This window comes from Bos indicus, chromosome 15, assembly GCF_029378745.1.
Source record: "Bos indicus isolate NIAB-ARS_2022 breed Sahiwal x Tharparkar chromosome 15, NIAB-ARS_B.indTharparkar_mat_pri_1.0, whole genome shotgun sequence".
Classification (NCBI taxonomy): Eukaryota; Metazoa; Chordata; class Mammalia; order Artiodactyla; family Bovidae; genus Bos; species Bos indicus.
The window spans coordinates 16,111,156-16,124,217 of NC_091774.1; the positions used below are offsets into that span (position 1 = coordinate 16,111,156).

At 43.2% G+C, this 13,062-nt stretch overlaps 1 protein-coding gene across 4 annotated transcripts in view; it reads right to left on the bottom strand.

The window, feature by feature from the left end:
- The window catches only part of AMOTL1 (angiomotin like 1), a 198,308-nt gene extending 190,084 nt beyond the window's left edge, over positions 1-8,224 (bottom strand). For 3 of the 4 annotated variants that reach the window (XM_019974849.2, XM_019974850.2, XM_019974848.2), the window contains exon 1: positions 7,981-8,224. In XM_019974849.2, the coding sequence (XP_019830408.2) occupies positions 7,981-8,209 (229 nt within the window). In that variant the 5' untranslated portion in view covers positions 8,210-8,224. The remainder of the gene's footprint in view (positions 1-7,980) is intronic. The other variant, XM_019974851.2, reaches the window with a different exon arrangement.
- Positions 8,225-13,062: the final 4,838 nt, after the last annotated feature.

A 13,062-nucleotide genomic window follows, 5' to 3' on the forward strand; every position in this document is an offset into this window, starting at 1 on the left:
AAAAAGCAAGAGAATTCCAGAAGAACATCTACTTCTGCTTCACTGACTATGCCAAATCCTTTGTGTAAATCACAACAAACTGGAAAATTCTTCAAGAGATGGGAATATCAGACCACCTTACCTGCCTCCTGAGAAATCTGTATGCAAGTCAAGAAGCAACAGTTATAACTGGCCATGGAACAACAGATTAGTTCCAAATTGGGAAAGCAGTATGTCAAGGCTGTATATTGTCATCCTGCTTATTTAACTTATATGCAGAGTCAGTCACTCAGTCAGTTCAGTCGCTCAATCGTTTCCGACTCTTTGCGACCCCATGAATTGCAGCACGCCAGGCCTCCCTGTCCATCACCAACTCCCAGAGTTTACCCAAACTCATGTCCATCAAGTCGGTGATACCATCCAACCATCTCATCCTCTGTAGTTCCCTTCTCCTCCTGCCCCCAATCCCTCCCAGTGTCAGGGTCTTTTCCAATGAGTCAACTCTTAGCATGAGGTGGCCAAAGTATTGGAGTTTCAGCTTCAACATCAGTCCTTACAATGAACACCCAGGACTGATCTCCTTCAGAATGGACTGGTTGGATCTCCTTGCAGTCCAAGGGACTCTCAAGAGTCTTCTCCAACACCACAGTTCAAAAGCATCAATTCTTCGGCACTCAGCTTTCTTTATAGTCCAACTCTCACACCCAGACATGACTGGAAATATCATAGCCTTGATTAGATGGACCTTTGTTGACAAAGTATTGTCTCTGCTTTTTAATATGCTATATTGGTTGGTCATAACTTTCATATGCAGAAGTACATCATGCTAAATGCCAGGCTGGATGAATTATAAGCCGGAATCAAGAATGCTCGGAGAAATATCAATAACCTCAGATATGCAGATGACACCACCCTTATGGCAGAAAGCAAAGTGGAACTGAAGAGCCTCTTGATGAAAGTGAAAGAGGAGAGTGAAAAAGCTGATTTAAAGCTCAATACTCAAAAAACTAAGATAATGGCATCTGTTCCCATCAATTCATGGCAAATAGATGGGTAAACAATGGAAACAGTGTCAGACTTTATTTTCCTGGGCTCCAACATCACTGTGGATGGTGAATGCAGCCATGAATTTAAAAGACGCTTACTCCTTGGAAGGAAAGTTATGACCAACCTAGATAGCATATTGAAAGGCAGAGACATTACTTTGTCAACAAAGGTCCGTCTAGTCAAGGCTATGGTTTTTCCTGTGGTCATGTATGGATGTGAGAGTTGGACTGTGAAGAAAGCTGAGTGCTGAAGAATTGATGCTTTTGAACTGTGGTGTTGGAGAAGACTCTTGAGAGTCCCTTGGACTGCAAGGAGATCCAACCAGTCCATTCTGAAGGAGATCAGCCCTTGGATTTCTTTGGAAGGAATGATGCTAAAGCTGAAACTCCAGTACTTTGGCCACCTCATGGGAAGAGTTGACTCATTGGAAAAGACCCTGACACTGGGAGGGATTGGGGGCAGGAGGAGAAGGGGACGACAGAGGATGAGATGGCTGGATGGCATCACCGACTTGATGGACGTGAGTCTGAGTGAACTCCAGGAGTTGGTGATGGACAGGGAGGCCTGGCGTGCTGTGATTCATGCGGTCGCAAAGAGTCCAACATGACTGAGCAACTGAACTGAACTGAACTGAACTGGGGGCTTACCTGGTGTCTCAGACGGTAAAGACCCAGAGGGATGGTATGGGGAGGGAGGAGGGAGGAGGGTTCAGGATGGGGAGCACATGTATACCTGTGATGGATTCATTTTGATGTTTGGCAGAACTAATACAATTATGTGGAGTTTGGAAATAAAATAAAATTAAAAAAAAAAAAAAAAAAGAATCTGCCTGCAATGCAGGAGAACTGGGTTCGATTCCTGGGTTGGGAAGATTGTCTGTAGAAGGGAATGCCAACCCAGTCCAGTAATCTTGCCTGGAGAATTCCATGGACAGAGAGGCCTGGTGGGCTACAGTTCATGGGGTCGCAAAGCGTTGAACAGGACTGAGAATCTAACACTTTCACTTTTTCATTTCATTCACAAAGTATAAATAAAGCAGGAGAACTTAACACTCACACTTTGCTCTCAAGAATCATGTTATCCTTCACCTTGATTTTCCTACCAAAGTGATGGCATCTGTGAAATGGTCTTGACATTTCTGTAGCACCTTGGGCTCAGGATTCCTGCAAAGTCACCCAGACTTATTAAATAGAATGCTTAGAATAATGAGTTAAGATGTATTGATTGTTGAACTGCTCAACTTCTACGCAGTAGAAGGTCAGAAGACGACTTATGAAAAAATAAGAAAATATGATTTTAGCTTATATTGCTTAAGATACAGGAGAAATAATGCACAGTCATGCTTTTAAAGCCTTTGGAAATACATTTGGGAGAAAATAAGAAAAAACATTGGTGGTAGATTAAATAGTCAGAATATAGATAGTTGGTCTGTGTTAAGTACTCATTGAACACTTATCCTGGCCATCTGTGGTGTGACTGGTTGACAGTCTCTGGTCTTGCCGGGAGCCTGTGGCTTTGGGACTTGTGACAGCAGTAAAGCATAGGACTCTAACACTGTCACTACTGATGGGTTGACTGCTGTTCATTCAGCACCAGGTGTTAAACATCATCTCAGTTAATTATCATGAGAACTTTATGAGATGGTATTATTATCCAGCTTTTAAAGATGAAGAAACGGAGAAGACAGCCATGAAAAAGAACAAAGCAATGCCATTTGCAGCAACATGAATAGACTTAGAGATTATCATACTGAGTGAAGTAAGACAGACAAATATCATATGATATCACTTATATGCAGAAACTAAGAAAGGGCATGAACTTATTTACAAAACAGAAATAGAATCACAGATGTAGAGAACAAATTTACGGTTACCAAAGGGGATGAGGGAGGGATAATTCAGGAGTTTGGGATTAACATGTACACACTACTATATATATAATAAAACAGATAAGCAATAAGGTCCTACTGTATAGCACAGTGGAGAAGGCAATGGCACCCCACTCCAGTACCCTTGCCTGGAAAATCCCATGGACGGAGGAGCCTGGTAAGCTGCAGACCATGGGGTCGTGAAGAGTCGGACACGACTGAGTGACTTCACTTTCACTTTTCCCTTTTATGCATTGGAGAAGGAAATGGCAACCCACTCCAGTGTTCTTGCCTGGAGAATCTCAGGGACGGAGGAGCCTGGTGGGCCACCATCTATGGGGTCGCACAGAGTCGGACACGACTGAAGCGACTTAGCAGTATAGCACAGGGAGCTATATTCAGTATCTTATAATAACCTATAATGGAAAAGATTCTGAAAAAGAAGATACATATATAGATGTTGAAATAACTGAATCACTTTGCTGTATACTTGAATCTAACACAACATTATGAATCAACTACTGTACTTCAGTAGAAAGAAAGGGACTGAGAAGAGAGATGTCTATATCCTTTCCAAGGTCAGCCAAGTAGAAAATGTCAGAATCCAGATTGGAACCCAGGTCACGTGATTTCAAAACCCATGCTTTGACTACTAATCCCTGTGTCCAGACGAGAGCGTGTTTGTAAATCCTCATCTTAGTTGCTCTTTTCTAAGGGTCTCACTTGCTTTCCCCCAGGGCTCTGGGCATTTTCTCAAATTCATGTTTTTTCTGCCTGTTTTTCCCAGCAAATTTCAGGTGGAGGATGGAGCAGAGCTCAAAGAGCAGGTGAGGGAGCCCTTCCAGCAGAGCTTTGTATGCATGGAGTTAGATTCCGAAGTGATGGGGCAGATGGCAAGAGGAGAGAGAGAGACAGAATTCTTTCACTGATTTGGCTATAAGGGTAAAACTAGGTAGTAAAGTAATTGAGTCTCTTTGGCAAGCTTTTAAAAAATAATATGCTAAATTTTTATTTTATTCATTCTATTTATTTTTGGCTTCCCTGGGTCTTCACTGCTACATGGGGGTTTTCCCTAGTTTCAGCGAGCAGGGGCTACTCCTTAGTTTCAGTAAATGGGCTTCTCATTGCAATGGTTTCTCTTGCTGCAGATACAGGCTTTAGGGCACACGAGCTCAGTAGTTGTAGTGAATGGGCCTGGGTGTCCTGTGGCATATGGAATCTTTTCGAATCAAGGATCAAACCCATGTCCCCTACATTGGCAGGTGGATTCTTAACCACTGGACCACCAGGGAAGTTCTCTCAGGCCTTTTTAATCAAAATGTTTTCTCCCTTAGTGATCTGAGGCCTAGACTTCTGCTGCCGCTGCCAAGTCGCTTTAGTCGTGTCCGACTCTGTGTGACCCAAGTGACGGCAGCCCACCAGGCTCCCCCATCCCTGGGATTCTCCAGGCAGAGGCCTGAGACTACACGTGGACAAAGAATTCTTTGGATAGACCCCTCTAGACCTCCAACACTCGTGGAGGCTTAATCTAGGCTGGCTTCTGCATAAGCAAGAATACATACCACCTTGTTCCAGTTATTTTTGCTGTGTAACAAACACCTCTAAACTCAGAGGATATGAATTGTCACATCTCTCAGGATGCGGTGGGGTGAGTGGGCTGAGCTGACTGGCTCTCCCTCAGGGTCTCCTGTACAATGTAGTCAGACAGTGGCTGAGTCTGGAGTCATCTGAGGGGTTTTTTCCTGTAACCTAAGTGTGGATGGCTGGAAAATCTGGAGCAGGTTGGGTTTCTGTCCATGGAGCCTCTCCATGTAGTTAGCTTGGGCCTTCTCAGGGTATAATGGTCTGAGTCACCAGCAGTCACGCATCGGGGCTGGCTTGTACAAACTTGTAAGAATTGATTCTATGTATTTCTTTCCAACTCTTGCTTTCAGTGCTGTCACTCTGGTGGCTTGAAATCAGCCACGGTGGGAGGGAATATTTATATCATGAAAACTGGTAAATAGTGCAAATCAGGGGGATTCCCCAACCCCCATAGATCCAGGTTACCAGCACATGATTTTATATGGTGGTTGGCTTCCCCTAGAGTGAATATGCCAAGAAAGCCAGGAGGAGGCTGCAAGGCTTCTGAGAACCTATCTATGGATGCTCCCATAGTTCACTTTCTTTTTATCCTATTGATCATCAAGTCCTTAAGGCTATGCCTGATTCAAGAAGAGGAGAATTACCCATGTCCCATGGAAGAGTAGCAAAGAAATTGTATAATAGAGGAGCCAGCACAGAATAGGCATTCAACAAGTGTTTGATGAATGAATGAATGAGCAAAGTCACTTAAACTCTAATCTGTATCTCCTTAAATCACCCTGAATGTGTAAAGCCTTCTGGAAAGTTTTACATCAACATCAGAGAGGCCAGTGACCTTTAAGTCCCCAAAGAGCCTAAATCTAACACTGCTTGATATAAATCTATTTACACTGTCTGCCAGTATTCACAGACCTGTTTACTCAAGCCCGTCCCACTTACGTGCTCAACTGGGACTGTACACATGACAATGGCAGATTGCTTGTTTTATTGATGTTTTCATGCTAGGTACGTTTGCTCTACCTCTCTAAGTAAATTGCAGATTCCTTGAGAGTGTTCACATGTATTTCTTTGCCATTCCTTCTCCCCACCTTACCAAAACTAGATAATCATACATACACATACACGTGGATACTTATATGATAATTAGAGGTTATAAGCCTTAAAAGAGAAGGAAAGAAGGAAAGGAACTAAAAGCTCTCAATGGCTGTGTTTCATAAATGTTCTCATTTAACTCATATTCATCCCAGTGAAGTAGGCATTATTATTTCCATTTCATAATTGAGGAAAATGAGTCTCAAGAAAATTTAACCAATTTGGTCAAATCCACACTAGGAAGTAGGGAGCTAGGATTCCGACCTAGACCTGCATGGGTCCAGGGCCAGAGCTTTATGTGTTCTTTCCCATTGAAATATACACTTCCATCTCCCGCTACTTCTCTTTGCCCCCCACCTTGAAGTAGTCACAAAAAGTCATAGAAATGCTAATGTTTTTAAACCCCAGATAGACTAATAGCTGTTTCAAGTTCTGCTTTTATAAGAAACATCCTTAAAAAGCTTGGGAGAGGATTTCCCTGGTGGCACAATGGATAAGAATCTGCCTGCCAGTGCAGGGGACGTGGGTTTGATCCCTGATCCAGAAAGATTCCACATCCTGCAGAGCAAGAGTCCGTGTGCTACAAATACTGAGCCTGTATGCCACAAATACTGAAGCCTGCGCGCCATAGAACCACACACCACAACTACTGAGCCTGCATGCTGCAATGACTGAGGCCTGAACACCTAGAGCCTGTGCTCTGCAACAAGAGAAACCACCACAATGAGAAGCCTGGATGCTGCAACGAAGAGTAGTCCCCGCTCACCGCAACCAGAGAATGCCCTTGGGCAGCAACAAAGATCCGGTGCAACCAAAAGCGAAAATAAAGTATTAATTAAAAAAACCTCTAATGTTTAAAAAGGAAAAAAATCAGCTTGGGATAGTAAGAAGCTTTAAGTGTCTTACACTAGGAAGGGAGTGAGTCCAAGAGGTCAGCTAAGCAGCTCTTACAATAATTCAGGCAAAAAGCATTGATGGGATGGACGAAAGTACGAGTGGAGGGATGAGAAGGTGTGAAAAGTTTTGAAAACTATTAGGAAGACAGATCAACAGACTAGTGATGGTTTGGATCATGCAGGTGCTGTTCAGTCGTAGAATCACCGCTGTGGCTGCTCTGGGAGAATGAAGCTGGAGAAAGGAAGCCAGGATGGGAGGTTTCCGTATTCGTGGAGATGATAAGGGCTGAAAGTAGCCATGGAAGTGGGAGAGAGGATGGATCTAGAAAGAACAAGGAAGAAGAATCTACGGGACATGCCACCAAGCTAGACGTGGGAATGTGAGGGTGAAGGAGGGGTCCAGGGTGAAGTCCAGAAATCTGTTGCAGACAGCCGGGTGCTTTTCACAGAGGTGGGGGACACAGGGCTGGGGGAGGGGGGCAGCTTTTAGGCAAAGATGGATTCTGAATGTGCCAGGTTTGAGGTGAATGTGTAAGCTGGCACTGGCAGCCAGAATGCAATTACATTTAAAACAAAACAAGCCTCTCTTATCTCAGTGAGATTCTTTGTCTCCTTCAGAGGCTGTGGATGAAAGCACTGAACCCTGTGTGATGCAGGGTTCTGCGTCAGATCATAAAGCAACTCTGCAGTTCTCAATGTTTTCACTTTATAGTGGTTCAACTCTATCTCAAAAAAGCCATTTATCACCCAGTAGGGGCCTCTGTCATCACCATGATGTCTTTATCGAGAATTCCAAAGCTCATAGGAGCAGTATGATTCGATCAGCAGCAGTGACTCACATAACTTATAGAAAGTGTGGCAGGGAGGTTTCAGCGGCCCCTAGGGCCACAGGTTGGCCATACACACACACACACACACACACACACACACACACACACACACACCCCCCATAGGTTAAAACTCGCATGGACAGGCTCAAAGACATTTTTCCTTGCTTCTGTCCCACAAAAGAGCACTGGCATTGTTTACACAAGGCCCCTGCATGTCAGGACAGGGAGCCTGGCCCTTTATGCCTGCTACAGAGGAAGAAGTGAAGCATTTAAGCGGGTGAATGAGCAGATGAAGACTCTCCACGGAGCACTGCTTTTCCCGCACATGAACTTTCATCACGAAACCCTCTACCCCAAATCCAAAGCCAGTTGTTAGGAAGGCAAATTGCATAGGGTCTCCCAGCTCAAGGAGACTACTTGTAGTTGCTTCCTCAGTGTATTCATTGTGCCGGTGTTACGACACCCGAAACCAAGCCCGGGTTAAACTCCCATGCCCGTTGCAGTGTGAGTTAAGTGGTCACCCAGCTCAGGGCCTGCCAGCCCACCAGGTGGGGACCAGCTGCCTGAGAACCAACTGCCCTCCTCATTCAGAATGTCCTTTGACCCAACTCCAACTTTACCCAGAGAGGCCCCCGTCAAATCAAGCTTTCTTGCATGGAAACCCTCTAAAAAGGAGCTTCCTTACCTGAGAGAAGGTCCCGGTGCCTGGCTGTGGGGAAAAAAAAACCTAAAAAACCAAGTTCCAGCAGACGTGACAGGGACTCATAGAGCAGATCTGTTGCTTTTAAAAGAAGAAAGGTGACTTCATCCCTGGTGCCGTGGTGTTTAGAAGAGCAGTGAATGCTGCCTGACTGAGCCAACTCGGCCTCACCAGCGATGACTCCATCCAAACTATGCAGCCACTGCCCAGACATGCTCAGCCTTCAGAAGGTGGATCGCTGGAATCTGACTTGCCCCGGCATTTTCAGAAAGTTTCAGAAAGTCCGGAAGCATCAATCGCCTTCACTGGCACCAGGGGTAGGGAAACCACACACTTATTTCCCCCCGAGTCATATTATTATCTCCCAAGAATCCAACACTCTAGGGAAGGAAAACAGGTATTTAAACTTCTGAGAGGTAGCAATTCTTGGGGAAGAAGGGGAGAGAGAAGAATGAAAATCTTTCAAGCAGGATGCGTGTGGGGGGGCAGTAAGAAGCTGGAAACAATCACTGTGCTAAGAGGTTTGCAGATCTAGTGGGTTTGTGAGCCTTCAAAGGTGACAAATAGGTGATGGCCTGGACTTCAGGAGGGAAAGTATCTAGTTCAACAAAAGGAATGTGTCACTGTAAGAAAGGAAAGATGGTAGTCTTTCTTTTTTTTTTTAAGGACTGTTGTGAACTTGAATTATCACTGGAAAACTGCAGCTAAGGTAATTTGTTAATAATACAAATGGTGGTAACACTTGGTCTAGAAGACATGACCTCTGATTTCTCTTTTTCTTTCTTTTAAAATTTTATTTTGTGTTGGGGTATAGCCAATTAACAATGTTGTGATAGTTTCAGGTGAACAGCGAAGGGACTCAGCCATACATATGCATTTATTCATTATCCTTCAAACTCCCCTCCCATCCACGCTGCCACATACCATTGAGCAGAGTTCCGTGTGCTATACAACAGGTCTTTGTTGGTTATCTATTTTAAATATAGCTGTGTGTACATGAGAGAAATGGTTGTAATGGTAATGGTATGGACGAAATGAACTTGAGTTTAAACTTGGGAAAAAGGTGACAGTCTTTTAAATGAAGGTGACGTATTTTCATTTTCTTTTTATTGAATATGGTACCACTCAATCCATTTGGGATCATCTGTAACATTTATGCATTAGCTTATAACAAGCCCACATTCCACCAAGCTTTGGGAAGAGACATTTATTTAAGTCAGGAGTTGTCTCTTTTATATGTCAAAGGTAAGACTGAAGCAATGGGATTTGGAACGTGGAATTCAAGGCCACATCAAGCTACCCAGTAAGCTGGGTGCCTCTGCCTGATGCCACGTCCTTGGGTTAAACTTTGGGCAGAACTTCTGGCTGTGATGCCAGGATAAGACATGGTAATGCCAGTGACCTCCGTTGGAAGTAGGGCAGAGCTTAGCAGCTGGCTGCCTTCCCTCTCACGTCTGTACTTTAGGAGAGTGTACGGTGACTTTGGGTCACTACACACATGTCCAGTTTCTTTTTTTTTTTTTTTCCAGTTTCTTGCTGAACTATTTTGAGGCTTTGGGGAATCTTCCTGTGTCAAGTTTCACTCCAGAGAGGATAAAACAAGAAAAAAAAAAAGTTCTTTCTATTGAAATGAAGACATTCAGTTCCAACATTAGAAATGAGTTTTTGAATTCAGAGATTTAAGCAATGTCAACATGGCCTTATAGAAGAAACTTGCAAATCTCTTGGTTGGGGTGTAAACATTCAGAGTAGAAGATGAGCAGAGTTTCATTAATGATAAAGTCAAAAAAGGGCAGAAACTACTTTTATTTGGTTTATCACAGACTCCTCATATCCTTGCACAGAGAGTAGTACATAGTAAGTGCCCAGTAGCCAGAGAGTAAATGGTGTCTGACAATCCCTTCTGTTCCAGATTTTTAGAACAGATCCGTCGAGGATCTTTTTTTTTTTTTAATTAAAGCATAATGGACATACAATAGCAAGTAGTTTTGTATGTGTTCATCATAGTGTACATCATTGTGATTTGATATTTATATGCATTAAGAATTCTTAAATTCCCTATCTGGTAAGCAAGGCAATTGCAGAGCGCGTGAACCAATGGGTCTTATGAAATGCAAGAGGCACTTTGTCCTTTGCTTTGTCTTAGTCCCCAGGTTCATTGCCACAGTTAGAACAGAGCAAAGAAAGCCAATTTCTGGACCCAGGAGCCTGCTTTGTAACCCTGTTTCCCTCTACATCAAGTAGACTCCGGTGTCTTTCCTCAGGCCCAGGACTCCATCTCACAGGCAATCTGCCAATTCTCCTCAGTTTTCTTTTGTTCTCAACATTCTAATATAGAATGTTCAAACTTACAGCTATGTTGAAAGAATTTTAGAGTGAACACCCAAATACATACCACGTAGTTTCTTCAACTGACATGTTACAGTATTTGCTTTATTATATATTAATTCTCTACACATTCAGCAGCTAATTAACTTTGTTAACTACATTTCGAAGAAAGTTCCAGACATTAATACATTCCCCCAAATACTTCAACGTTATTAATCAGAGTTCAAAATTTGTTTACAATTCTTTTATCTCTTTTCAGATGAAAATCTTGTACTGTGCAATGCAAAAACTGTCAGTATATCATTCGATGAGTTCCTATAAATGCATACACCTTTGCAGCCCAGATCCTATCAAAAAACAGAACATGGACCATCACCCTAGAAAGTTTCCCAGCAAACTCTTACCTTAACACTCCTAGAGAGATCCAACCTTCTCATATTCTACCAGATATCAATTTTACCTATTCTAGTACTTCATATAAATAAAAGCTTACAATTTGTATTCTTTTGTGGAATTTGTGTTCACTCAGCATGTTTTGAGATTCGTCTATCCATGTTGTTGGTTTCTTTTCTTTGATGAATAGTATTTTACTGTATAACCCCACGTCCAAGGAGCCATGGCTGCGTGGGCGCAGGAGGGCCTAGAGGAGCTATCCCACATTGAAGGTCAGGAAGGGCAGCGGTGAGGAGATACCCCTCGTCCAAGGTAAGGAGCAATGGCTGCGCTTTGCTGGAGTAGCCGTGAAGAGATACCCCACGCCCAAGGTAAGGGCAAACACACTGAAACCATACTAATCAATCTAATCACACTAGGACCACAGCCTTGTCTAACTCAATGTAATTAAGCCATGCCCGTGGGGCAACCCAAGATGGGCGGGTCATGGTGGAGAGATCTGACAGAATGTGGTCCCCTGGAGAAGGGAATGGCAAACCACTTCAGTATTCTTGCCTTGAGAACCCCATGAACAGTATGAAAAGGCAAAATGATAGGAAAATGAAAGAGGAACTCCCCAGGTCAGTAGGTGCCGAATATGCTACTGGAGATCAGTGGAGAAATAACTCCAGAAAGAATGAAGGGATGGAGCCAAAGCAAAAACAATACCCAGCTGTGGATGTGACTGGTGATAGAAGCAAGGTCCGATGCTGTAAAGAGCAATATTGCATAGGAACCTGGAATGTCAGGTCCATGAATCAAGGCAAATTGGAAGTGGTCAAACAAGAGATGGCAAGAGTGAATGTCGACATTCTAGGAATCAGCGAACTGAAATGGACTGGAATGGGTGAATTTAACTCAGATGACCATTATATCTATGACTGCGGGCAGGAATCCCTCAGAAGAAATGGAGTGGCCATCATGGTCAACAAAAGAGTCCGAAATGCAGTACTTGGATGCAATCTCAAAAACGACAGAATGATCTCTGTTCGTTTCCAAGGCAAACCATTCAATATCAGAGTAATCCAAGTCTATGCCCCAACCAGTAATGCTGAAGAAGCTGAAGTTGAACGGTTCTATGAAGACCTACAAGACCTTTTAGAACTAACACCAAAAAAGATGTCCTTTTCATTATAGGGGACTGGAATGCAAAAGTAGAAAGTTAAGAAACACCTGGAGTAACAGGCAAATTTGGCCTTGGAATATGGAATGAAGCAGGGCAAAGACTAACAGAGTTTTGCCAAGAAAATGCACTGGTCATAAAAAACACCCTCTTCCAACAACACAAGAGAAGACTCTACACATGGACATCACCAGATGGTCAACACCAAAATCAGATTTATTATATTCTTTGCAGCCAAAGACGGAGAAGCTCTATACAGTCAGCAAAAACCAGACCAGGAGCTGACTGTGGCTCAGACCATGAACTCCTTATTGCCAAATTCAGACTTAAATTGAAGAAAGTAGGGAAAACCACTAGGCCATTCAGGCATGACCTAAATCAAATCCCTGATGATTATACAGTGGAAGTGAGAAATAGATTTAAGGGCCTAGATCTGATAGATAGAGTGCCTGATGAACTATGGAATGAGGTTCGTGACATTGTACAGGAGACAGGGATCAAGACCATTCCCATGGAAAAGAAATGCAAAAAAGCAAAATGGCTGTCTGGGGAGGCCTTACAAATAGCTGTGAAAAGAAGAGAAGTGAAAAGCAAAGGAGAAAAGGAAAGATATAAGTATCTGAATGCAGAGTTCCAAAGAATAGCAAGAAGAGATAAGAAAGTCTTCTTCAGCGATCAATGCAAAGAAATAGAGGAAAACAACGGAATGGGAAAGGCTAGGGATCTCTTCAAGAAAATCAGAGATACCAAAGGAACATTTCATGCAAAGATGAGCTCGATAAAGGACAGAAATGGTATGGACCTAACAGAAACAGAAGATATTAAGAAGAGATGGCAAGAATACACAGAAGAACTGTACAAAAAAGATCTTCACGACCCAGATAATCATGATGGTGTGATCACTGACCTAGAGCCAGACATCCTGGAATGCGAAGTCAAGTGGGCCTTAGAAAGCATCACTACAAACAAAGCTAGTGGAGGTGATGGAATTCCAGTTGAGCTCTTTCAAATCCTGAAAGATGATGCTGTGAAAGTGCTGCACTCAATATGCCAGCAAATTTGGGAAACTCAGCAGTGGCCACAGGACTGGAAAAGGTCAGTTTTCATTCCAAGCATAAAGAAAGACAATGCCAAAGAATGCTCAAACTACCGCACAATTGCACTCATCTCACACGCTAGTAAAG